This window comes from Nomascus leucogenys, chromosome 1a, assembly GCF_006542625.1.
Source record: "Nomascus leucogenys isolate Asia chromosome 1a, Asia_NLE_v1, whole genome shotgun sequence".
NCBI lineage: Eukaryota > Metazoa > Chordata > Mammalia > Primates > Hylobatidae > Nomascus > Nomascus leucogenys.
Window position 1 is genome coordinate 91,747,437 of NC_044381.1, and position 20,577 is coordinate 91,768,013.

The window sequence follows — 20,577 nt, forward strand, 5'->3', positions numbered from 1 at the left end:
CAAATCTCTATTGCCCAGCACAGTGTATAGCATGGGCACAGTACATGGTTTCTAAGTGAATGAATGAATGCATGATTTCACAATTTATGATTGATTTACTTCTTTTTTTTTTTTTTTTTTTTTTTTTTTTTTTTTTTGAGAAGGAGTCTCGCTCTTTCACCCAGGCTGGAGTGCAGTGGCGCGATCTTGGCTCACTGCAGGCTCCGTCCCCCAGGGTTCACGCCATTCTCCTGCCTCAGCCTCTCCGAGTAGCTGGGACTACAGGCGCCCGCCACCACGCCCGGCTAATTTTTTTTGTATTTTTAGTAGAGATGGGGTTTCACCGTGGTCTCGATCTCCTGACCTCGTGATCTGCCCGCCTCGGCCTCCCACAGTGCTGGGATTACAAGCGTGAGCCACCGTGCCCGGCCTGATTAATCCAAAATTATATTCTACCTGGAGCTGTATCATTTCAAACTTCTATCAAATATTCTTAATACCAAGTACAGTGCAGTGCAGACCTTCTCGATAAATGTTTAGTGAGAGCAAAACATATATATTTTGGAGACTTATCATGGAGACGCCAAAATTTGGCCTCACAGTATTTCAAAATCCATGCTTGCTCCAATTAGTCAAGAAATGAATTTTCACTCCCCAAATTAACCATTGGTTCAATAGATTGGTTACTGTGATTACTCTCCATTGGACCTCCTATGGTTGGAATGCCTTATGAGATTCCAGAGATGGAAAAATCTTTGGAAAGCCATCTATGTTTCTTGAAATATTTAAGTGGAAACCTTCCCCTTCAGAGTGTTATTGTTCAACAGATATCCACAATTCCTGCAAACATCTGTTGAACAACTTGTATGTGACATGAATTAGAGATAAATGTAAAACTGGCAATTTTTCAAATTACTTATAATTTGGTAGCCAAGGATAGAAATAAAGCAGCATATAGTAAGATAAATTTTACAATGGAAGCAGATACAAGGAGCAGAGAGGGTGGAGTAATTAATTCCACATAAAGCATTAGGCAAGGCACCCTGAAAGAAATGGCTCTGAGTTAGATTTCAACTATGACAGCAGCTTTTGTCTTCTGGATAACTATCATGAGTGAAAAATGCCTGATTGTGCTTGATGTATTTGTTTATAAGGCAGTGTCATGTTATAGGGAATAAACTTTTAAAAAGCCAAGATCTGAAAGACATTTAACTCCTCAGTGCAGCACCTGAATCTCCCACTATATTCTTTGTTGTGTGATATCTGAGAAACAGAGCTGAATCAAACCCTACTATATTAATGGATTTATATATGTGTACATGAGGCTAATATATTTTATGCTGCCAATTTTTTATGGTTTCATAAATAGTGCTATCACTAACATTTCTAAAAAATGAAGAAAAGAGCTCATATGTGCTAGTAGAAATTCAGTATATTTTATAGAACACTGCTACTCTTGATATAGCCTACGGGATGTGACTTTTCATAAAAACCTAATGAATTTCTAGATTTGTCAGCTGTTTCCAAACAGATGCACTCAGCTAATCTAATGGAAACATTTTGAGCCCGGATCCCAAATATCAATAGCTTTTAGTATTGCAAATTAGTTTGTCTATTGGGTAAATTGGGCTGTGCGGTTCTTGATAAAAAGTAGCAAGTAATTTTATATGGATGTTTTATGTGTAACTGCCTTGCCAGGGTTTGATGTTCATATTTTTCCTTGCAGAGTTTTAAGTTGAATGTAGACAGTCATTGTGCTCTCAAGGAAGCTGTGGAGGAGGAAGGACACCAACTTCTTGAGCTTATTGCATCTCACAAAGCAGGTAAATCCTCCTGAAATATTGCAAGTCTTTACGTCTCCAGACTATTAAGAATGAAGAAGCATTGCTGTAAATTACTGCATATATTCACTTCCTTATGTATTATTAATATTTACATTATCAGATTGACCTTCAAGATTTATAAATGTTTCATATACTGCATACAATGCTGTGATACTTATAAGATGAAATACTGCCTCCAAATGGTCTGTTCATTTTATTTTGGGCTTGCTGTTCGCCTGAGTTTCAATTGAAATTACATTCTTGAAAACTTCACATTGACATGCTTTTTGATGTAGGTGCTCTGGAAATAACATGAAGATAATGAATGAGAACTGTATATATAGTTATAATGCATACGTATTAGGGTACTTATAGATATCATTACAGATATAAGGCAAGCAGTCTAAATTATTTCCCTGCCACTTCCCACACTTGAACATTTTGCATGTTCTTTGCTGGTCTTTGCATTAGCAGAGTTTTTGGCCTTCAACCAATTCTTACCCCAGTATTAATATATTTATAAGGAACAGATTATAAACAAAAATAGTTTTGTCATTTGGTTATACTTATCCTGATAATAGAAGACTGTAAGACAGGATACTTACAGTTGGCTCTAGGTTTGAGCTTAGCACAGCTAAATAGGAAAAAGATAGTATTAATTGAATTTGCTAATGTTAAAGACTGCTGTCTTAATTCTGACCTATTTACTGTATTTCTCATTGAATTGACTTTACCTATTTCCATAGATATTTTTTATCATTATAAAGTCTCTACACAGATACACACAGAGCCTTTTATTTGGAATGTGAAACTGTAATGTTATTAATTTTTATACATTGTGATTTTTGTTCCTCATGTATTTTTTTAAGCCAATATACTGAGTCTAAATCAGTTTCCAAGCCAGTCATCTATGTTGTTATCACATTTTTGTGTCCTTATACCTCATGTCAAGAATTGCCTGTCTCTATTCTGAGTGACAAATGCTAATATGGCAGGTGATGGTAATGGTCATTTAAAAATATTTATATTGCTTAAAATAGCCATCTAATTTACTAAATAAAAATGAGTAAAGATTCATTCAGGCCCACAACTTCTGCTTTCCCCTCCTTTTGGAGAAGGACTGAAGGACATGCTGCGGATGATTGCAAGTCAATGGAAGGAGCTGCAGAGACAAATCAAACGGCAGCACAGCTGGATTCTCAGGGCTCTGGATACCATCAAAGCCGAGATACTGGCTACTGATGTGTCTGTGGAGGATGAGGAAGGGACTGGAAGCCCCAAGGTAAGTGGCTTGAAGTTTGCCTTATTTCCTCTTATTTCTGTCTTCTTTTGAACTAGGCACCACTGAAGTTTTCTTTCCAACCCTAAGGCTTTTTGTTTCTACTGGGTAAACTTTATATATCTCTCTCTATATATAAACGAAATGAAATGGCTTAGTTTAAAACAATAAAGCCTTCAACTTCCAAGTTTTCCAGGAAAAGGTCTTTTTTTGAAAAGTGGCAGGGTAGGTGGGGGACAGTACTTTAGGGGTGAGAGAAAGGGGGACATAAAACATTTAGTAAACAAAACATAAAGCATCTTTAACATGAATAATCAGAATGGTTTTAAATTGTTTTGTTGCAACTATAAATCACTATAATCAGTGCAATCACTCAGCTCTGACATCCATTAGCCGCTTGGTTACAGCAAATTAACAAAGAAGAGAGAAAGTGATTCATTATCTCATTCCTGTTAATGACTATCAGATGCATTGCCTAATTAGGGGATGGTCATTGTAGTGGGAAGAAGGTCATATGCTTTGCTACAAATCTTTTTGCTCTGAGTGTAAGTTCTCCATAATGGTACATGCACCGAATACAACAAGTACTTTAAAAATGAGTATTGACGTGTTTTGGTTATTCATTTTAGATGTCCAAAATAACCCATAAAACATATGCAATTGAACTTTAAATGAGGCACCTTTTAATACAGACTGGCACTGTTCTAAAGGTATCTTTGGACTCATAATGTGGAAAATAATGTTATTAATTTGATATTTTCATGTAATCACTCCTTTCTTTTGCATCTACTCCTTTGTAGAAGTAAACACAGAAAACCAGCCTCATAATAAATCCAGAATAAAACTTATTGCAACATGGGGGAAACATATTTAAGAGTTCATGGTTTTTATTCCTGGCTTGGACAAAGTAAGTAAATCATCATCAAGTCACATTTATTCAGCATCCATGTAGATTGGCATTGTGCTAAATGTATACACAGCAAGTTAAACACTTTGCCCTCTTAGACTCACATTTTTAAATGCAGGCAGAGGAGAAACCCATCCAGCCCTGCAATGTTGAGACCCATGCAGCCAGTGAAAAGCTCAGACAATTTACGGCTTTTGAATCTCAAACAATGCCTTTAACTTATTTGTTGGAAACAGAGGATAGAATGATGAGCTCAGTTTCACTTAAAGAAGGCTCCATGAAGTAGGTCGCATTTCAGGAAATACTTGAAGGAAGGAGGAGAGGTGGCTTGGCACATGAGCACATATTTTAGGAAGTGATGTGATGAAAGGATCAAAGCTGGAACTAATAATATGGAATGGAGAGTGTATTCTGCATATTTCTCAGGGCAGACTTGGAGCTATTTTAAGGAGTAGGCTGTAGGGAGAAGTTCACTGGGCTAATGCTTTGGCTGTGTGTGGAAGTGGGGAGAGGAAAGATGGTAAGAAATGATACAGTTAAAAACTTGTTGTAGGAGGCTGAGGCAGGAGGATCACTTGAGGTCAGGAGTTTGAGACCAGCCTGGGCAACATAGCAAGACCTTATCTCTGCAAAAAGTAAAAGATGAGCCAGGCATGGTGGCATGCACCTACAGTCCTAGTTACTCAGGAGGCTGAGGCAGGAGGATTGCTTGAGCCCAGGAGTTTAAGGCTGCAGGGAGCTAGGATCATACCACTGCACTCCAACCTGGGCAACAGAGAGAGATCCTGTCTCTAAAAACAAGTCAAAAATCTTAATTTTAGCTGGGTATGGTGACACGCGCCTATAATCTGAGCTACTCAGGAGGCTGAGTTGGGAAAATCACTTTAAAAAAGCTTTATTGTATTTTGTTTATTTAACAAGAATACACTGAGTGCCCACTTTTTAAAAGCTATCCTGTATTGGCTACATTTTACATGCCAGATGCTATTCTATAGCACTTCTGTATTATGTCATTTAATTATCATGACAAATTTTTAAGTGGTTCTATTTTAATCCCCGACAGAGAAAAGGGGGGCAAAGAGAGGTTGGGTAACTTCCTTAAGGTCACACAGCTGCTAAGTAGCAGAGCTGGGAGCCCTTTGATCGCAGAGTCCATGTTCATCACCACCTAGCATACTGCCTTTCACTGGCACTGCTCAGGGCCAAGTGTGGGACCAGGCGTTAGAGATGAACAACTGGCTTCTGTGCCTGTCTCATGAGGCTTGTGGTGAAGTGTGAGAAACAGATTTTAATAACCCATGCCTTTACAGATTGTGAAGTGCCGTGAAAGAAAAGAAAAGGGAGTCACAAGAGGTTGGGCCAGGAGAAGTGATTTAGATTAGGGCATCAGGGAGGAATTGTCATTCTGTGAACAGGCCAGTGTGGTTAGAAAGGGAGAAGTGTACAAGGGAAGCTGGGTGCCCTGTTGTTGGACAAGGGGAGGCTTTTGGAGTAAGAAGAGAAATGACATCATCGTGTTGCACTGTAAAAACCTCTTACTGGCTGTGGTATGGGACATGAGTGGGTGGGGTGGGATGAGTGGGGCTATGGTGGGAGTGTGCCAAAGTGGACTGCAGAGATGGCACAATGACCTAAATTAATGAAAGAGCTATGTCGAAAATGAGTACGTTCACCAGGGCCAGTTTGGAGTGGACACTTTGAAATCAGCTTATTGTTTAGGGAGGCATTGAGATAGAATGAAGTTGATAACCTAGTGAGAAGGAGAAAGTATTATCAAAGGAGAAACATTGTCGGCATTTCTCAAAAAGAGGACCTACCTACCCAGGCTCTTCCTCAGACCATACCAGAACCCTCTATGGGTTCCCCAGAATCTGCATTCCAATAAGCTCTTGGGGAACCTCTATAATAGGCACCAAGAAGAACCTTTTCCTGAAGGGACTACATGATCCTCACCCAACATGAGTAAGAGAATGTCTGTTGCATTGTTACTTATAATAGCAAACAATTGGCATCAACTGAAATGTTTAAAATAAGAACGGTTTGATTAAATTATGCTGAATTTCATTCTAATGAAACGTTATGGTTACACAACCATAAAAATAATGTTTTAGAAGAGAATTGGAAATATTGGAGGATACCTATGATATACAATTATATATTTTTGAATATCTTTGAATTTTCCAAACCTCTCAATGAGCAAGAATTATTACAAATAAAAAACTAAGAATACCTTTTAAAATATAAGAATTAAAAAGTGATAAGAAGTAAAATAGGTGACATTGAGCTAAAGGACTTGAGATATGAATTTAAATATCAAGAAGAAAAATAAATGTATCTGGTTCTTAATGATTAAGGTGCCTTACTTCTTAAGAGAAAACCATACAAAAACCCTCCACTTACATTATTCCAAAAGTGAAAATACCTTGAGTCACATCAGCTTACCAAGAATAACATTCGTGTTTTCCTTTTTAATAGTATTTCTATTCGAGAGCATTTTTATGTCACATTATATGCACAGCATAGTGCATCTAAAAGCATCTACAAGGGGAGGCTTTTGTAGGTATCTGCAGATGCAGAAGTTGAAGGAGGCTCTGAAAGTTTGAGATCTTGACATGATTGAGCCGGCAAAACCCCAGGCCTCTACCTCCCAACTAGTTCTCTCTCCACAATCTTGGCTGAATTTTCTCTGGAAAAATGACCTCATCCATACTCAAGGATGAACGTGAAATCAATTTAAGACAAAGAAAATATATTTCTTAATTTAAGCTTAAGAAACTATGAAAAAATCAGAATGCTCATGCTTTCTATTTGTTTAATGTTTATGAACTGCTTCTTTTACTCCCTTAGGCAAACACATATAATAATAATAGAAAGGCTCAGATTCTGAAGCCAGACTGCTTGAGTTCAGTGATTGGCACTTACTAGCTGTGTGTTCCTGGGAAAATTATTTAACTTCCCTGTGCCTCTGTTTTCTCATTTATAAAATAGAGGTAATGGTAATATCCGCCTCGAAGAGTTGTGATACAGATTTAAAAGAGTTGACATACCTAAAGTGCTTAGAACGGTGCCCAGCACGTAGTAAATCCTAAGTAGAAGTAAATGTACAAGACTTCATTTTCTTACTTTATTTTATTTACAATTCTGGGTACATGTGTGGGATGTGCAAGTTTGTTACATAGGTAAACATGTGCCATAGTGATTTGCTGCACCTATCAACCCATCACCTAGGTATTAAGCCCAGCATGCATTAGCTTTTTTTCCTGATGCTCTCCCTTCACCTGTCCCCTCGCTGACAGGCCCCAGTGTGTGTTGTTTCCCTCCCTGGATCTATGTGTTCACATTGTTCAGCTCCCAGTTATAAGTAAGACCATGCGGTGTTTGGTTTTCTGTTCCTGTGTTAGTTTGCTGAGGATAATGGACAAGCCTTCATTTTCTAGAGACAAATAAATAATTATAATAAATTATAAATAATAAATATTATAATGGATCTGATAAATACTCTGATAGAGATAGGAACAAAGTGCTATGAATACACTGAGAAGGAAATAACTAACCCTACCTTGGGCTATCAAAGAACAATTTACAGGGAGGCATTCTTGTTTTAAATGAAAGGTAGACAGGATTTTTGCCAAGGTGAAAATAATGGGCAGAGAGAATAGCGTATACAAAGATAGAGAGGTGTAAAAACTGTGGTGTGGCCGGAACCTGGGACCTTGTTGCAGATGATGAGTAGGCCAGCCTGCCACAGACTGCACCAAGATATAACAATGTGACAAAAAATGATCCTTAATGATCAGTGATTTGACAATAATTCCTCCTGTGTCTCTATTAATGTAATCTAAGTCAGAGTGAGGTCTCTATACAGAATAAATCTAAACATACTGTTTAAGCCGAAATTTTTATTGTCATATTGCAATAAATCAAGCAAGCTTAAGTAGGTTACCCTGAAGTTCTCCATGACTAAAAGCTGGATTTGGCTTCTTAGCCATTATGTCAGTCCTCTTTCCGTGACGTGACCTTGCACAGGTCATGCACAAATTGTGCCATGAAATGCATCTCCAAGCACAGCAGTTATGATCATCTATTTCATCTTAGACCTAAAGAGGAACTAAAATTAAAACATGATAAAAACTCCAGAATTCATCTTAGGTTTACTTCAGAAGCTGCTGGGAGCTTGAGAAGCATAATAGAAAATCTAAGGAATATATCTAGGGGGTATTTTTCTTTTTCACCTTGTTTGAGAGACTGCAGAAAAGGACTTGGTTTTAGAAATCTTGTAAAGAAGGAGGATAGGAGGAAATTCAAAGACTCTGGGAAACTTCTCCCCTAGGACTTGGCAGCATACCTTATTTGTTGTATTTCATTTTTTAAAAAAGTGTTTTCCCAGGACCGTGAGATCTTTTATACATGGAAATAGAGAATAGAATTCACCAGTTCTAGAAATAGAGCTTCAGCACTCACATCTAAGAATTGAAAATATGCTTATAATTATATATTTTTACTTTAAGATAGGTTGGTGAAAGTTTATCGCCTTAGATTAGGCTTTCAGTATGTTCAATTTTTTAATGGTCTACAGCTGGAGGGATTTCAAAACATGGTGAATAACACCTAACAAAAGCTACATTTTTTTGAACTTTCAAGGCAAAAACCAAAAATTCTGAAAGCAAGAAAGCATCTTTAAATTTTATACATTGCCTCCTTTAAAATGTTCTTATCTTCTCTTTCTTTACTTTTCACTTATAAAGCATGCATTATTACAGGTGTCTTATAATGGAGACCAGGATTTCCCCATATGACTTATCCAACTTTACATCACTGAAAGCATGCAACAACAGTTCCTTCACCCTTTTTAAAGAAAGAGATAAGTTTCCAGAACAAAGAATATTTGAAGATTTTATTGTAAATTCAGAAAACTTTACAGCTACTATGAGGATGACCTAGCCTGAGTCCCAACTAACATCTTCATTTCTTTAGTGAAAGGAGACAGAGAGTTAGCTGCTTTGAACTCTAGGATTGTGCTTATTTTATCTGTCTTCTTTGAGGCTCTTAGACTGAAGTCATCTTCCTTTGGAAATGGATATCAGACTATGAAGGTCATCCATGTTATCTGTTCAACAATAACAGAACAGTAAGCTTAAGGATATTCCTGATATATGTTTGCTCAGCCCTATGAATGAAAATGTTAGATATTGGCTGAGAATTTACATCTATGTGGCCTTTGACTTGGGTATATTGCTTACAATATACCAAATTGATCTTTATTTAGATGTCAAGAGCGGGCAAGTCTAGTGTTAGTTAGCATGTGTTTTTGTTTGTTTACCAGATGCCGAAGTCTTAACCCAGTATCTATGCTAATGAAATATGGGTAACTTTCTTTAACTGAAGGGGTATAAAGGAGTCGATCTTGGGAGCTTCTTGGCAAGATGTTTTCTCTGTAGTTTACGGTATGTCTTGGGTAAGAGCGCAACTGTCTAATATTTTCTTAGAATAGAACTTGATCTTGATTCTTCCACAGCATTGGTGAGACAAAGTATTGGCTCTCTGCATTCTTTTCTTTTCTGGCTGAGAAACTTATGTAGTTAGCATGTTCCTTAATATAAGATCTTCCGAAACAGCGCTAATGCAATCAATGGGAATTGCATTTATGTGTCATCAGTCCCGCATATACTGATGCACACATTTATAAGGAACTGCTTGAGACACTTTGCTGTCTTCCTTATGCAAACAAGAGCACAGGTATATGTTATCTAAAGAAACCAGAATTGATCTAGTAAGATTAAATTGTGCCTAAAGTAATGGAAAGAAAAACAACAGGCCAAGGCCTGGCCATTATTTATTGAGTGCTGACAGAAAACTCTGCACTCTGCCCAGTGCCAGGCCAGACATGAGAGAAGACATGCTTTTCTGCTTAGTGGTCTTATCATTTCAGTGTAAGCACATAGTGTAACATCTTGTCTAATGTACTTTGGGCTATCTTAGATCTAGAATAATAGATTACCTAAGATTCAGATCGTCTTAATTAGGATGTTAGCAGATTGAAATGGAATGGGGTTCTTGATGCAAGCAAATGAGTAGAAAATACATTACCAATTCCACCTCTTCTGTGCAGAAATCTTTCTAAAAGCCAGTATCCGATCTGGTTCCTTTCCTGCTGAACTATACAAACATAGTCCTGATTTGCAGTACCTAGGGAGAACTCTTTCTTCTACTGTGGATTTTTCAATAGCCCCTTTTTTTCGTTATCAGAAGGGCAACTTTTCTTCAAAAGTATTTTTTGGAAGACAGAAACAAAAGTGAGTTCCTTCTTTGAAGATCAGTGTGGTTACTAAGTTTATGATAGAATCCAATAAAAAATAGTTTCTCTAATCTCCTTGAGGCACTTAAATTTGCATATTATAAGATTTATGGGTGGATCTAAGATGAGGAATTTTTTAATGGTCTGCCACTCCCTTGAGATGACTGAAAAAAATAGTTGGGAAAATAAAAATATTTACTAGGTCAAAGGACAGCTAATGGTCATAGTCTGTATAATGTATAAGAGCATAGCAGACAGAGCGTGGTGGCTCATGCCTGTAATCCCAGCACTTTGGGAGGCTGAGGTGGGTGGATCATGAGGTCAGGAGTTCAAGACAAGCCTGACCAATATGGTGAAACCCCCTCTCTACTAAAAATATGAAAAATTAGCCAGGTGTCATGGCGTGTGCCTGTAGTCCCAGCTACTCAGGAGGCTGAGGCAGGAGAATCGCTTGAACCCGGGAGGTGGAGGTTGCAGTGAGCCGAGATTGTGCCACTGCACTCCAGCCTGGGCGACAGAGCAAGAGTCTGTCTCAAAAAAAAAAAAAAGCATAGCTTATTTTGTTGTTCACACTGTACTTCCATTGCTGGTGGCCTTGAGAATAGAAACATTTGGCTCAGCAAGAATCTGGGAGCAAAATTCCCTGGTGTCTCTAATCAACACAGGGAAAAGTCATTGACGGGAATAGGTAGCTTACTTTTTTCCTATTTAGTCCAAGAATGCCTAATCTCTGAATCTGTGATACCTAAAGTTGAAAAGATGCTTGGTATTGTTTACAAACTTACAGTCTGTGGAAAGCAGCCATTTTTATTGGCAGATCTCACATTTTGTACCTCAGTCTGATCAATTTTAAATATAATATAGAGTAAACACATTAGAAGCATTTTGTGCTATGGAGTGGAGGTCAAACATTTTAAAAATCTATTAATATAAGTAAGCACAAAAAAGGCAAAATACAGAATTGCTTTTAAAAAACACTTTAAAACTAATAAGTAAATTCTTTGAAAGTGTGAAACAATTACCTCAGTGTGTGAGTTAAACTTTTTCCTGGAATGTGTTGTTTCTGGCAGGGGAGCAGGCTGAGCTGGGGAGAGCCCTGCCTGCTAAAGGGATTACTCCGCTCTGGCTTTTGTGTTTATTGAGTCGCCTAGGCCTTCTTATTAAATGGCAGCTTTCAAATGTACACACACCTGCACTCAGCACCCTAAATACTCCAAATGCTTGTTTAACTTTTCTCACACCCAGAGTACCTCTCCCATCTAGTGTAGTCAAATGGCATTGAGTTGCCCACATTTTGCTTGTTCTTTCTCTTTGGAATTCAGTTGGAATATAGCCATTTATGTGGTTGTGATGCTACCAGAGACAGAGGGTTTTTTAAGGTACTGTATTGCTCTTTGCCACCAGTACTCAGAGAACATTACCAGTCTTAGCTCCCCCTGTGCCTAAATGAAGGTTTATGTTTCTCAGGAAACATTAACTAGATTGGAGGTCCTGCCGGGCAGAGCTCAGGGACCATCTCACTGCAGGTCCCAGGCCATTTTGCATTGGATTGGAGCAGTGGCTTCTCATTTTTATACTCATTTGGCCTGCAGAGGCCAACACTTGTTTAGCATTGCCTCCTGCAGAGCTCAGCAAGGTTGTGGACCTCCCTGAGTGAGAAGAGGGAGAGGGAAAAAAGGAAGCCTAAATCAAGACACTAAGACAAAAGAAAAGAGAGACTAGAAAGACGGCAGAGAAGGAACAGAGGAGAAAGATTAAAGAAGGAAGCATGTGTCCAGTGAAATGTGGTAGAAGCTAAAAAACATTGCCTCAGCTGTCTTTACACGCATTGGTTCCACAGGCTGCCCAAGTCTGTTTCATGGACCTTAGTGTATTCATGAGGTCTCTCTCTCTCTCTCTGACACACACACACACACACACACACACACACACACACACACACGCACACGTTCATTCCTTTCTCATTCTCTGGAAATCAAAAGCAGAAAAACTTTCTTTACTTTTGACATCTTAGACATTGTTGTTTAACAATTGTGTGTGGGTGTGTTTATATAACATATTCTATTAATGGGGTTAGTATTCACAACGGGCTTACTATAGTTTAGGTTCATGTAAAGCCTTTTACCTGGGTGTGCTTATTCATTCTTCCCAACAATGCCAGGACTCCTAACTCCTATTATTACTTTCCCTTTACTGACAAATAAACTTAGATTCCAAACGCATTAGATAATCATTGAGAGAGTCTTCTTAGACACCTTCCACAACAAGGGAAAGGACTAACTTCTTAGCCCATCATTTGATTCTAGCTGCTTAGTTAAGATTGGTGTCAATGTTTTATTTCTTAATTCTTCTAGTTTACCCACCCTTTTCCAAATGTATTTTTCCTTTTCTTTGTTCTTTGCTCTTGCTCATGGCTTTTCTCATTCTCTCCATCTATACTGCTTTTATTCATCCTTAGAATAGATAAATATTTAAAATGTAACTACAACATGATGATGTAGCTCTGGACAGGATACTGTACCTCTCCTTGCTCACTGCCTAGCAGTGGAGACAGATGTGCACAAATGTAGTTCTAAATTAAGGCAGACTGTGCGATAAATACAAGAGATACAGAAACTGGGAGAGGAAACATTATTTCAATCTGATGGTCTCGGGAAGGCCTAAGAGAAGATGGATTTTGTGGAGGTCTCTAATATTCAGCTAAATTGGTAATAGAAAGATGTTGGGAGGAGAGCATTCCTGACATAGGAAATAACATGGTCAAAAGTATGGAAAAGGGAAAATATGAGGGACATCGAAAGTGAACAGTGGAATAGTTTGGCTTTTTGAGCATACAGTATCCATGTGTTTATGAGCAAGAGATGAGGATTTAGTGAAAGATAGATCCTGAAAAAGTTTGACCTGTACACTGAACAGCTTTGGATATCAGGCTGAAGAGTGTGTTTTACTGGTGTGCCCTGTGTGTTTTTAATGATTGAATTTGGTCATAGAAAACAGATGGCAAAGGCAGGATGAAAGAGGAAGAACTGAAAGTCAAGACAATGAATTAGGAAACTACTACAATAACGAAAGGCAGGCCAAGGCAAAGCAGTGGCTGTGATAATATAAGGAAAAAAGTAAGAGTGATAGTCTGGAAGAAGAAATAATAGGATTTGGTATCTAGGGGATGGAGCCTGAGGGAAGGGTTAACGATGACTTAAAGGAATTGAGCATGAGCAGTTAGGAGAATGGTATTACCATTAACTGAGGTTGGACACATTACTATAAGGAACAGCTTTGAAAGGGAAGATAATTAACTCTGTTTAGTACAGTGACCTTGATGCACAATTAATAAGAATATCTAGGTGTGTAACCTCGGCATAGATATTTTTGTAACCTCCCCAGGTGATTCTAAAGTACAGGAAAGTTTGAGAACAAAGATTTAGTAAGGAGGAGAAACCTGAAAATCAACTCTGTGTTCTTGTGTAACAGTTGAAAATGCAAGCCTGAAGCTCGGAGTAGAGGTCAATGTTAAGGATGTAGGTTTGGTAGTCCAAATAGAAATAATAGCTGTAACTTTGGAAGTTGATTTTAACAAGAGACTATTGTGTGAGAATAAAGTAGATGTGCAATAGAACCTTAAGGAAATCCTAGGGTAATTGAGAGCCAGGATACCATACTAAAACTGGGGATTAAGTGAGAATCTACAACCTGAAGAGTGAAACTTTCAGGCCCTGCTGCCCAGAATGCTGGCAGCCGGGGAATAGTATTATAGCAGGTCAAAGGAACTTTTCATGGAGCAAGAGTGAACTTAGCATGTTTGTAGACTGAAGAATAGAACTAGTGAAAAAGGGACACTTGAAGAAGATAGTTTCAGGGACAAGAAAGATGGATAGTTATTGCTGCAATGATTCAGATGAGGAAAGGAAGTGAATCAGTGGAGCTGTGATTTTCAGGAAAGGAGGATACATCTTCTGAGTTAGGACAGAAAGAGGGAAGGAAGCCAAAGAATTTAGAATGAAGACAAACTCAATGAGATTAGTCAGTGGAGCAATTATTTGAATAGAGGGAGGGTTGAAGCTGAGGAGAGACTAGAGAACAGAGTAGGAGTCAAATCCTATCCTCTCAAAATAGATTTCCTAAAATTTTCCAGTCCTGTGTGATCACTGTACCCGCTAAACTTCTCATTTACTGTTTGTACCTTACATTTGGTGATTAATCTCACACAGCCTTGTAAAACACAATTTTCATTGTGGTTTTGAATTTCCGTTTATATCTTTCATAATTAACTTTTCAGGTGATTACCATCCATCATGACCGCAAACTCCTTGGGGCAGCAACTACATCCTAAGCTTTGTTTTACTCACTTTACAAGTTATTTCAGCTTTAAAATGTATTTTAGTTAATTTTGTTTGATTATAATAATATCGTGTTTAGTTATAATATCCTTTTTAAAGCTAAAGACAGAACCCTACTTTATCGTCTCATCTTTCGTGATACTTTCCTTACCTTAGCTGTGTAAATCATGGCACAATCCCATCTTAACATCGGTTCTTCCTTTCTACACTTCTCTCCCATTTTCTTTGCCACTTGTTTTTTTTTTTGTAAATAAAACAATCTTTAAATCAACTTTTAGAAGAGCCATTTCACCTATTTTTTCTCAAATAACTAGGTATTTATACCTTAAAAATGTGATTTTATTATAGTGTGAATTTATTATTATATTCATACTTCCTTGAGGCAGGTCTAGTTGGTTAGTTATGTTAATAGATTGTTAAATTTTTTAAAACCTTTGTTTAAACAGCCTTGCTGAAAGGATATACTCTGAGTTGCTTCTTTGAAAAACACTAAAACCATCTACTATGACTTGGTAGCTGACCAGCACACTGGTTGATGAAATTTGCAGTCTTTGCTCCAAAGCTCTCTAAAAAGATTAGGTGAGATTGAACTTGAGAAGGTAAAGGTCTCTACGTTGACATAAATTCAAAGGGCAGAACTAGATCATACCACTGTTTGAATCGCTTTCAAAGTCTAATTTCTGACATATTGTATTTGGTCTGTTGCAATTTTTGTACATACACATCCTTCTAGTAAATGATGAATGAGGTTTAGCTAACATAATGTAGTTTATACACTTATAGACATTTGTAGGAAATATATGATTGGGGAACTCTCTTCTTTGTAAAATGACCTGGATCGCTTTTCTGGAACACAGTCTCTCTGTTTTATACTAGACACAAACGCAAACACTCAGGCATTTATTTCCCTGCTGTCTTTCACTTGATACCTCTTGTATATACTCAAGCTATCATTAGATAGATGGGGAGCAAATACGGAATTTCACTGGATAGTTTCATCTGGCTAAAACCATTCATTTTTAAGGGAATTAGACCATTTCTAATGGGAATTTTTGGTCCAGTTTTGAGACTAGAAAATGATTAGTTAAGCTTCGTCAACATATTTGAACTTCCAGTGTTTGAACCTTCTGAAGTTTATTCATAACTTGAGGGGCTATACATTTTGAATTATGAGGAATTTTGGAAAACTCCTCTGTCTCATTTATTTTCTTCTTTTCTGCTGCTCATCCCCAAAGCTTTCATTTCTTTTCTAGCTGAAAGTAAGCTAATAATAGTATGATATAAACTTGTGATTCTGATGCTAAGTGGGCTCAATAGCATCAGTGATAATGACTGTTGTAGGGTAATGCCAACCTGCTTACTGTGTTGGAATTTTCCTCCTTAAGACTTTGGAGGTTCTCTTACCTGGCCTGTTGTACACCCAGCAAGCACCTTCACACTGACCACCTTTTTTGATCACACATTGTTCCTCTTAACGAACTCTTCTGAGAGGTGTATACACATGTTTAAAATGGCAGCTTTCTGGGCACCACTACCCATCTTTGTTAATGAAGTTCTTGGGACACAATGTTTTTTTCTCTCAAGTCAATTAGACTAAATATGACCGAACAGAAAACAAAATGTATTTTTCAAAATTATCATCAAATAGTGCTGCTACTAATTTTGGTTGCATTTTAGAGTGAAATCATCTCATTTCCTAGTGAGAACTTTTTAACTATTACTATTAACCAGTAATTGAAAATTTCCCCTCATTTTTGGTGAAGGCTAAGAATTATTAACTGTATAATACAGGACAAAGAGAACAGTAATGTGAACAAAGATATCGCAGAATAAAAATAAGTTTGATATTCTAAGTGTTCTTCTTCCTGGTTACTATTTTTGTATTTTTTCCAATTGTGTGGTGGTTTTCAGTTGAAGTCCTGCTTCAGACCTTTGGCAAATAGCATCTTTTATCATTATCTACAGATACTTTTTGTCTCAGTTGTACACAAAAAGCTTAATGACTATGCTCCATTGGCTAATACACAAGAGGAAAATCAGGTAAAAGAGTTTGAAGATGAAATCTCTGGAAAGCCTGCATTTTAAGCAGACTTCCTCTCGTAACAGTCTTGTGTCAATGAATGCCTGGAAATAGAAGCTCTTGTGTAATTTTCCAAGGCAATCAATAGTTCTTTCTTCTCATAAGTGGTAAAATTTGATATTAGGAAGTACAGATATACTTCTCCTTATGAAAGGGAGTATGTTGAGGATGTTGCACTAATGATACAATCAGCAACAGCAGTATCAAATGTTTATTAAGCTTAATTTGGCAGGCATTGTGGACTGCCTGACCAATAGCCATTTTCCTCCTTTGTCCTAACAGCATCACCTGTTTTGTCCACATAGTACTTTCTTTCATGGTGTGTGGTTCAGGTGAAGTGGACCCTATTCCCCAGCCCAGCCAGTGAATCACAGTTAGTCTATGAGGCAACCGTAAGGGCTCCCTTTGCACAGCTAGTTGATGCACTTCTGGCCAGTGAGATATGAAGAGAGTCTATGGGGCTTTGGGAAAGGTTTTCTTTCTCAAAAAGAGATAAACAAGGCTAGGTGCGGTGGCTCACACCTGTTATCCCAGCACTTTCGGAGGCCAAGGCGGGCGGATCATGAGGTCAAGAGATAGAGACCATCCTGGCCAACATGATGAAACCCCGTCTCTACTAAAAATACAAAAATTAGCTGAGTGCTGTGGTGAGCACCTGTAGTCCTAGCTACTTGGGAGGCTGAGGCAGGAGAATCACTTGAATCCAGGCAGCAGAGGTTGCAGTGAGCCGAGATGGTGCCACTGCACTCCAGCCTGGTGACAGAGCAAGACTCTGTCTCAAAAAAAAAAAAAGCAAGAAGAAAAGGTTCCCTTTCAAGCTCTGGATGCTTTCACAAGGACAACAAGCTGAGGTGCTATGGCAATTTTGTCACTATAAGTGGAGCTAGGTTGAGGATAATGCTTAATATGCCAAGGATGGCAGAGGGGAAAGATGGGTTCTTTATATCACTGAACAGCTGAATGAACCAACTCTTGAGGTGTTTGACCTTCAGCACTTTTTATAAGTTCCTTCTTTTTTTTTTTTAACCTTCCTCTAGTTGGAGCTGAAATTTTCTTTTATTAGGGACAAAAACAAATTCTGTCTTAATGAAATATTGTAATCTGTTGATTATTGTATAATTTGAATATTTCTCTACCTGTTGAATCTCACAACACTTCCTTTTACATGTTTCCCCCAATGCTAAACCATTACTTTTTTTTTTTTTTTTGAGACAGAGTCTTGCTCTGTCACCCAGGCTGGAGTGCAGTGGTGCGATCTCTGCTTACTGCAAGCTCCGCCTCCTGGGTTCACGCCATTCTTCTGCCTCAGCCTCCCGAATAGCTGGGACTACAGGCGCCCGCCACCACACTCAGCTAATTTTTTGTATTTTTAGTAGAGACGGGGTTTCACCGTGTTAGCCAGGATGGTCTCGATCTCCTGATCTCATGATCCGCCCACCTCGGCCTCCCAAAGTGCTGGGATTACAGGCGTGAGCCACCACGCCTGGCCCAAGCCATTACTTTTTAACCTCTTCTCAATTATTGCTACTTGGTGACTTTGTTCACACTAACGCTATTAAAATTATTCTCATCAATGTTCCCTCATGACTTCTTGGTTACCAAATCAGTCCCTGAGCCTCAAATTCCTTTCTATAAATCATTGATTGGTGGCTTTTAATTAAGAATTATTAGCCAATTATTAAAAAGACAAAAAATAATAGATGTTAGCAAGATTGCAGATAAAAAGGAATACTTATACACTCTTGGTGGGAGTGTAAATTAGCTTGATCATTGTGGAAAGCAGTGTAGGGATTCCTCAAAGAGATAAAGATGGAACTACCATTCAACCCAGCAATCCCATTACTGGGTATATATCCAAAGGAATATTAATCGTTCTAGCGTAAAGACACATGCATGTGTATGTTCACTGCAGCACTATTCACAATGGCAAAGACATGGAATCAGTCTAAACGCCCATCAATGGTAGACTGGATAAAGAAAATGTGGCACATAAACACCATGGAATACTATGCAGCCATATAAAAGAAAGAGATCATGTCCTTTGCAGGAACATAGATGGATCTGGAGGCCATTATCCTTAGCAAATTAACACAGGAACAGAAAACTAAATATGTTCTCACTTATAAGTGGGAGCTAAATGATGAGAGTACATGGACACATAGAGGGGAGCAAAAGACATTGGAGCCTTTTGGAGGGTGGAGGGTGGGAGGAGGGAAAGCATTAGGAAAAATAACTAATGGGTACAAGGTTTAACATCTGGATGACAAAATAATCTGTACAACAAACCCCAATAACAGGTTTACCTGTATAACAAACCTGCACATGTACCCCTGAACTTAAATAAAACTAAAAAAAAAATTAGCCTCTTTTTTCAAACTAAATCTTACTTATAACCCCAACATATATGTATATATTTATAAACAGAGTGGAATTTTTCAGCTGACTCAGAACCTGGGGGCTTTGCCCTTTGCTCACTGTCCCCTGCGACTTCTCTAGCCCTCCCTGTCCCTGACCTCTGCAAAGCTCACAGGTACCATGGGACATAGTACTAAAACCAGCCTCTGAATTTAACCTTCCTGTTGGTGCCTCTCCTGCCTCTTCTCCATTTGTACTGTATGTGCCTCTCCTATCCAGAATCCTTCAGTGGCTTTCCATTGCCTATGTATAAAGTTCCTTTCTAGCCTTGTTCCTTTGACGCTCCCTTTTCTTCCTTTGCTATAGCCACATGAGGGTACCTCTAGTCTCCAAAACATCTCAGTTTATCGTTTGTTGCTATGCTCTTCTCGTTCAGCTCCCTATCTTTGCTCATCTCCACCTGTTTAATCCTCCCCATTATCATGGTTTATGTCAGTGGTCTGTCTGCCACCCAGTAGCCATCTATACCAAAATGACTCTCAATTTTATCAATTCCCATAGCATTTGTACCTCATTTATAGCACTTATCACATTCTGTCTTTGAATTTTGTTATTAAAGATATTCCTCAAGCTGCATTCTTCTTAAGGTGGGGAACCATTTCCTGTTCATTGTTCTGCACACTGCAATGCTCAGCATAATATATCCGTCAAAGACTCTTCTTGAATAAAATGCTTGTTGAGTAACAAAAAATTTATAACACAAATCAAAACCCTTAAATTATGTGTGTCCTTTAGGTTGTTTTGTTTTGTTTTGAGACAGTGTCTTGCTCTGTCACACAGGCTGTAGTGCAGTGGCACAATTTCAACTCGCTGCAACCTCTGCCTCCCAGGTTTGAGTGATTCTTCGGCCTTGGCCTCCCAAGTAGCTGGGACTACAGGTGTGTGCCACCACGCCAGCTAATTTTTTGTATTTTTAGTAGAGACAGGGTTTCGCCATGTTGGCAGGCTGGCCTCAAACTCCTGGCCTCAAGTGATCTGCCTGCCTCAGCCTCCCGAAATGCCAGGATTACAGGTGTGAGCCACCACATCCAGCCCTTCAGGTCATTTTTTTTTTAGTTCTTTAAGTGTTTGTTCCTTTTTTGTGTGTTGATTCATACTCGTTGAGATTATGTAGGATTAAACTGATTTAATTAAATTTTATTATATGATGGAATCTAGAACAATTAAATAAAACAAAGGGAAAGCTACTTTTTAATGCAAAATATTTTATATCTTTGCATTTCACAGCCTAAAAAAGAAAGAAAAACAAAGGAATCTACTATGTCTGTACTTGGAAATTTTATTTTTACTTTTTTCTACCATTAAAAAAATTTTTCAATAGCTTTAGGGATATCAGTGGTTTTTGTTTACATGGATGAATTGTATAATGGTGAAACCTGAGATTTTAGTGTACCCTTCACCAGAGTCGTACACATTGTACCCAATATGTAGTTATTTTATCCTTCTCCTTCATCCCATTTTC

The 20,577-nt window shown here is 38.2% G+C and overlaps 1 protein-coding gene across 4 annotated transcripts in view; it reads left to right on the forward strand.

Annotated features, from left to right (window-relative positions):
* The window catches only part of AKAP6 (A-kinase anchoring protein 6), a 500,428-nt gene that overhangs the window by 265,005 nt on the left and 214,846 nt on the right, over nt 1-20,577 (forward strand). For 3 of the 4 annotated variants that reach the window (XM_030813201.1, XM_030813191.1, XM_030813211.1), the window contains 2 exons: nt 1,706-1,802; nt 2,918-3,084. In XM_030813201.1, coding sequence (XP_030669061.1) covers nt 1,706-1,802; nt 2,918-3,084 — 264 coding nt within the window. The remainder of the gene's footprint in view (nt 1-1,705; nt 1,803-2,917; nt 3,085-20,577) is intronic. The other variant, XM_030813206.1, reaches the window with a different exon arrangement.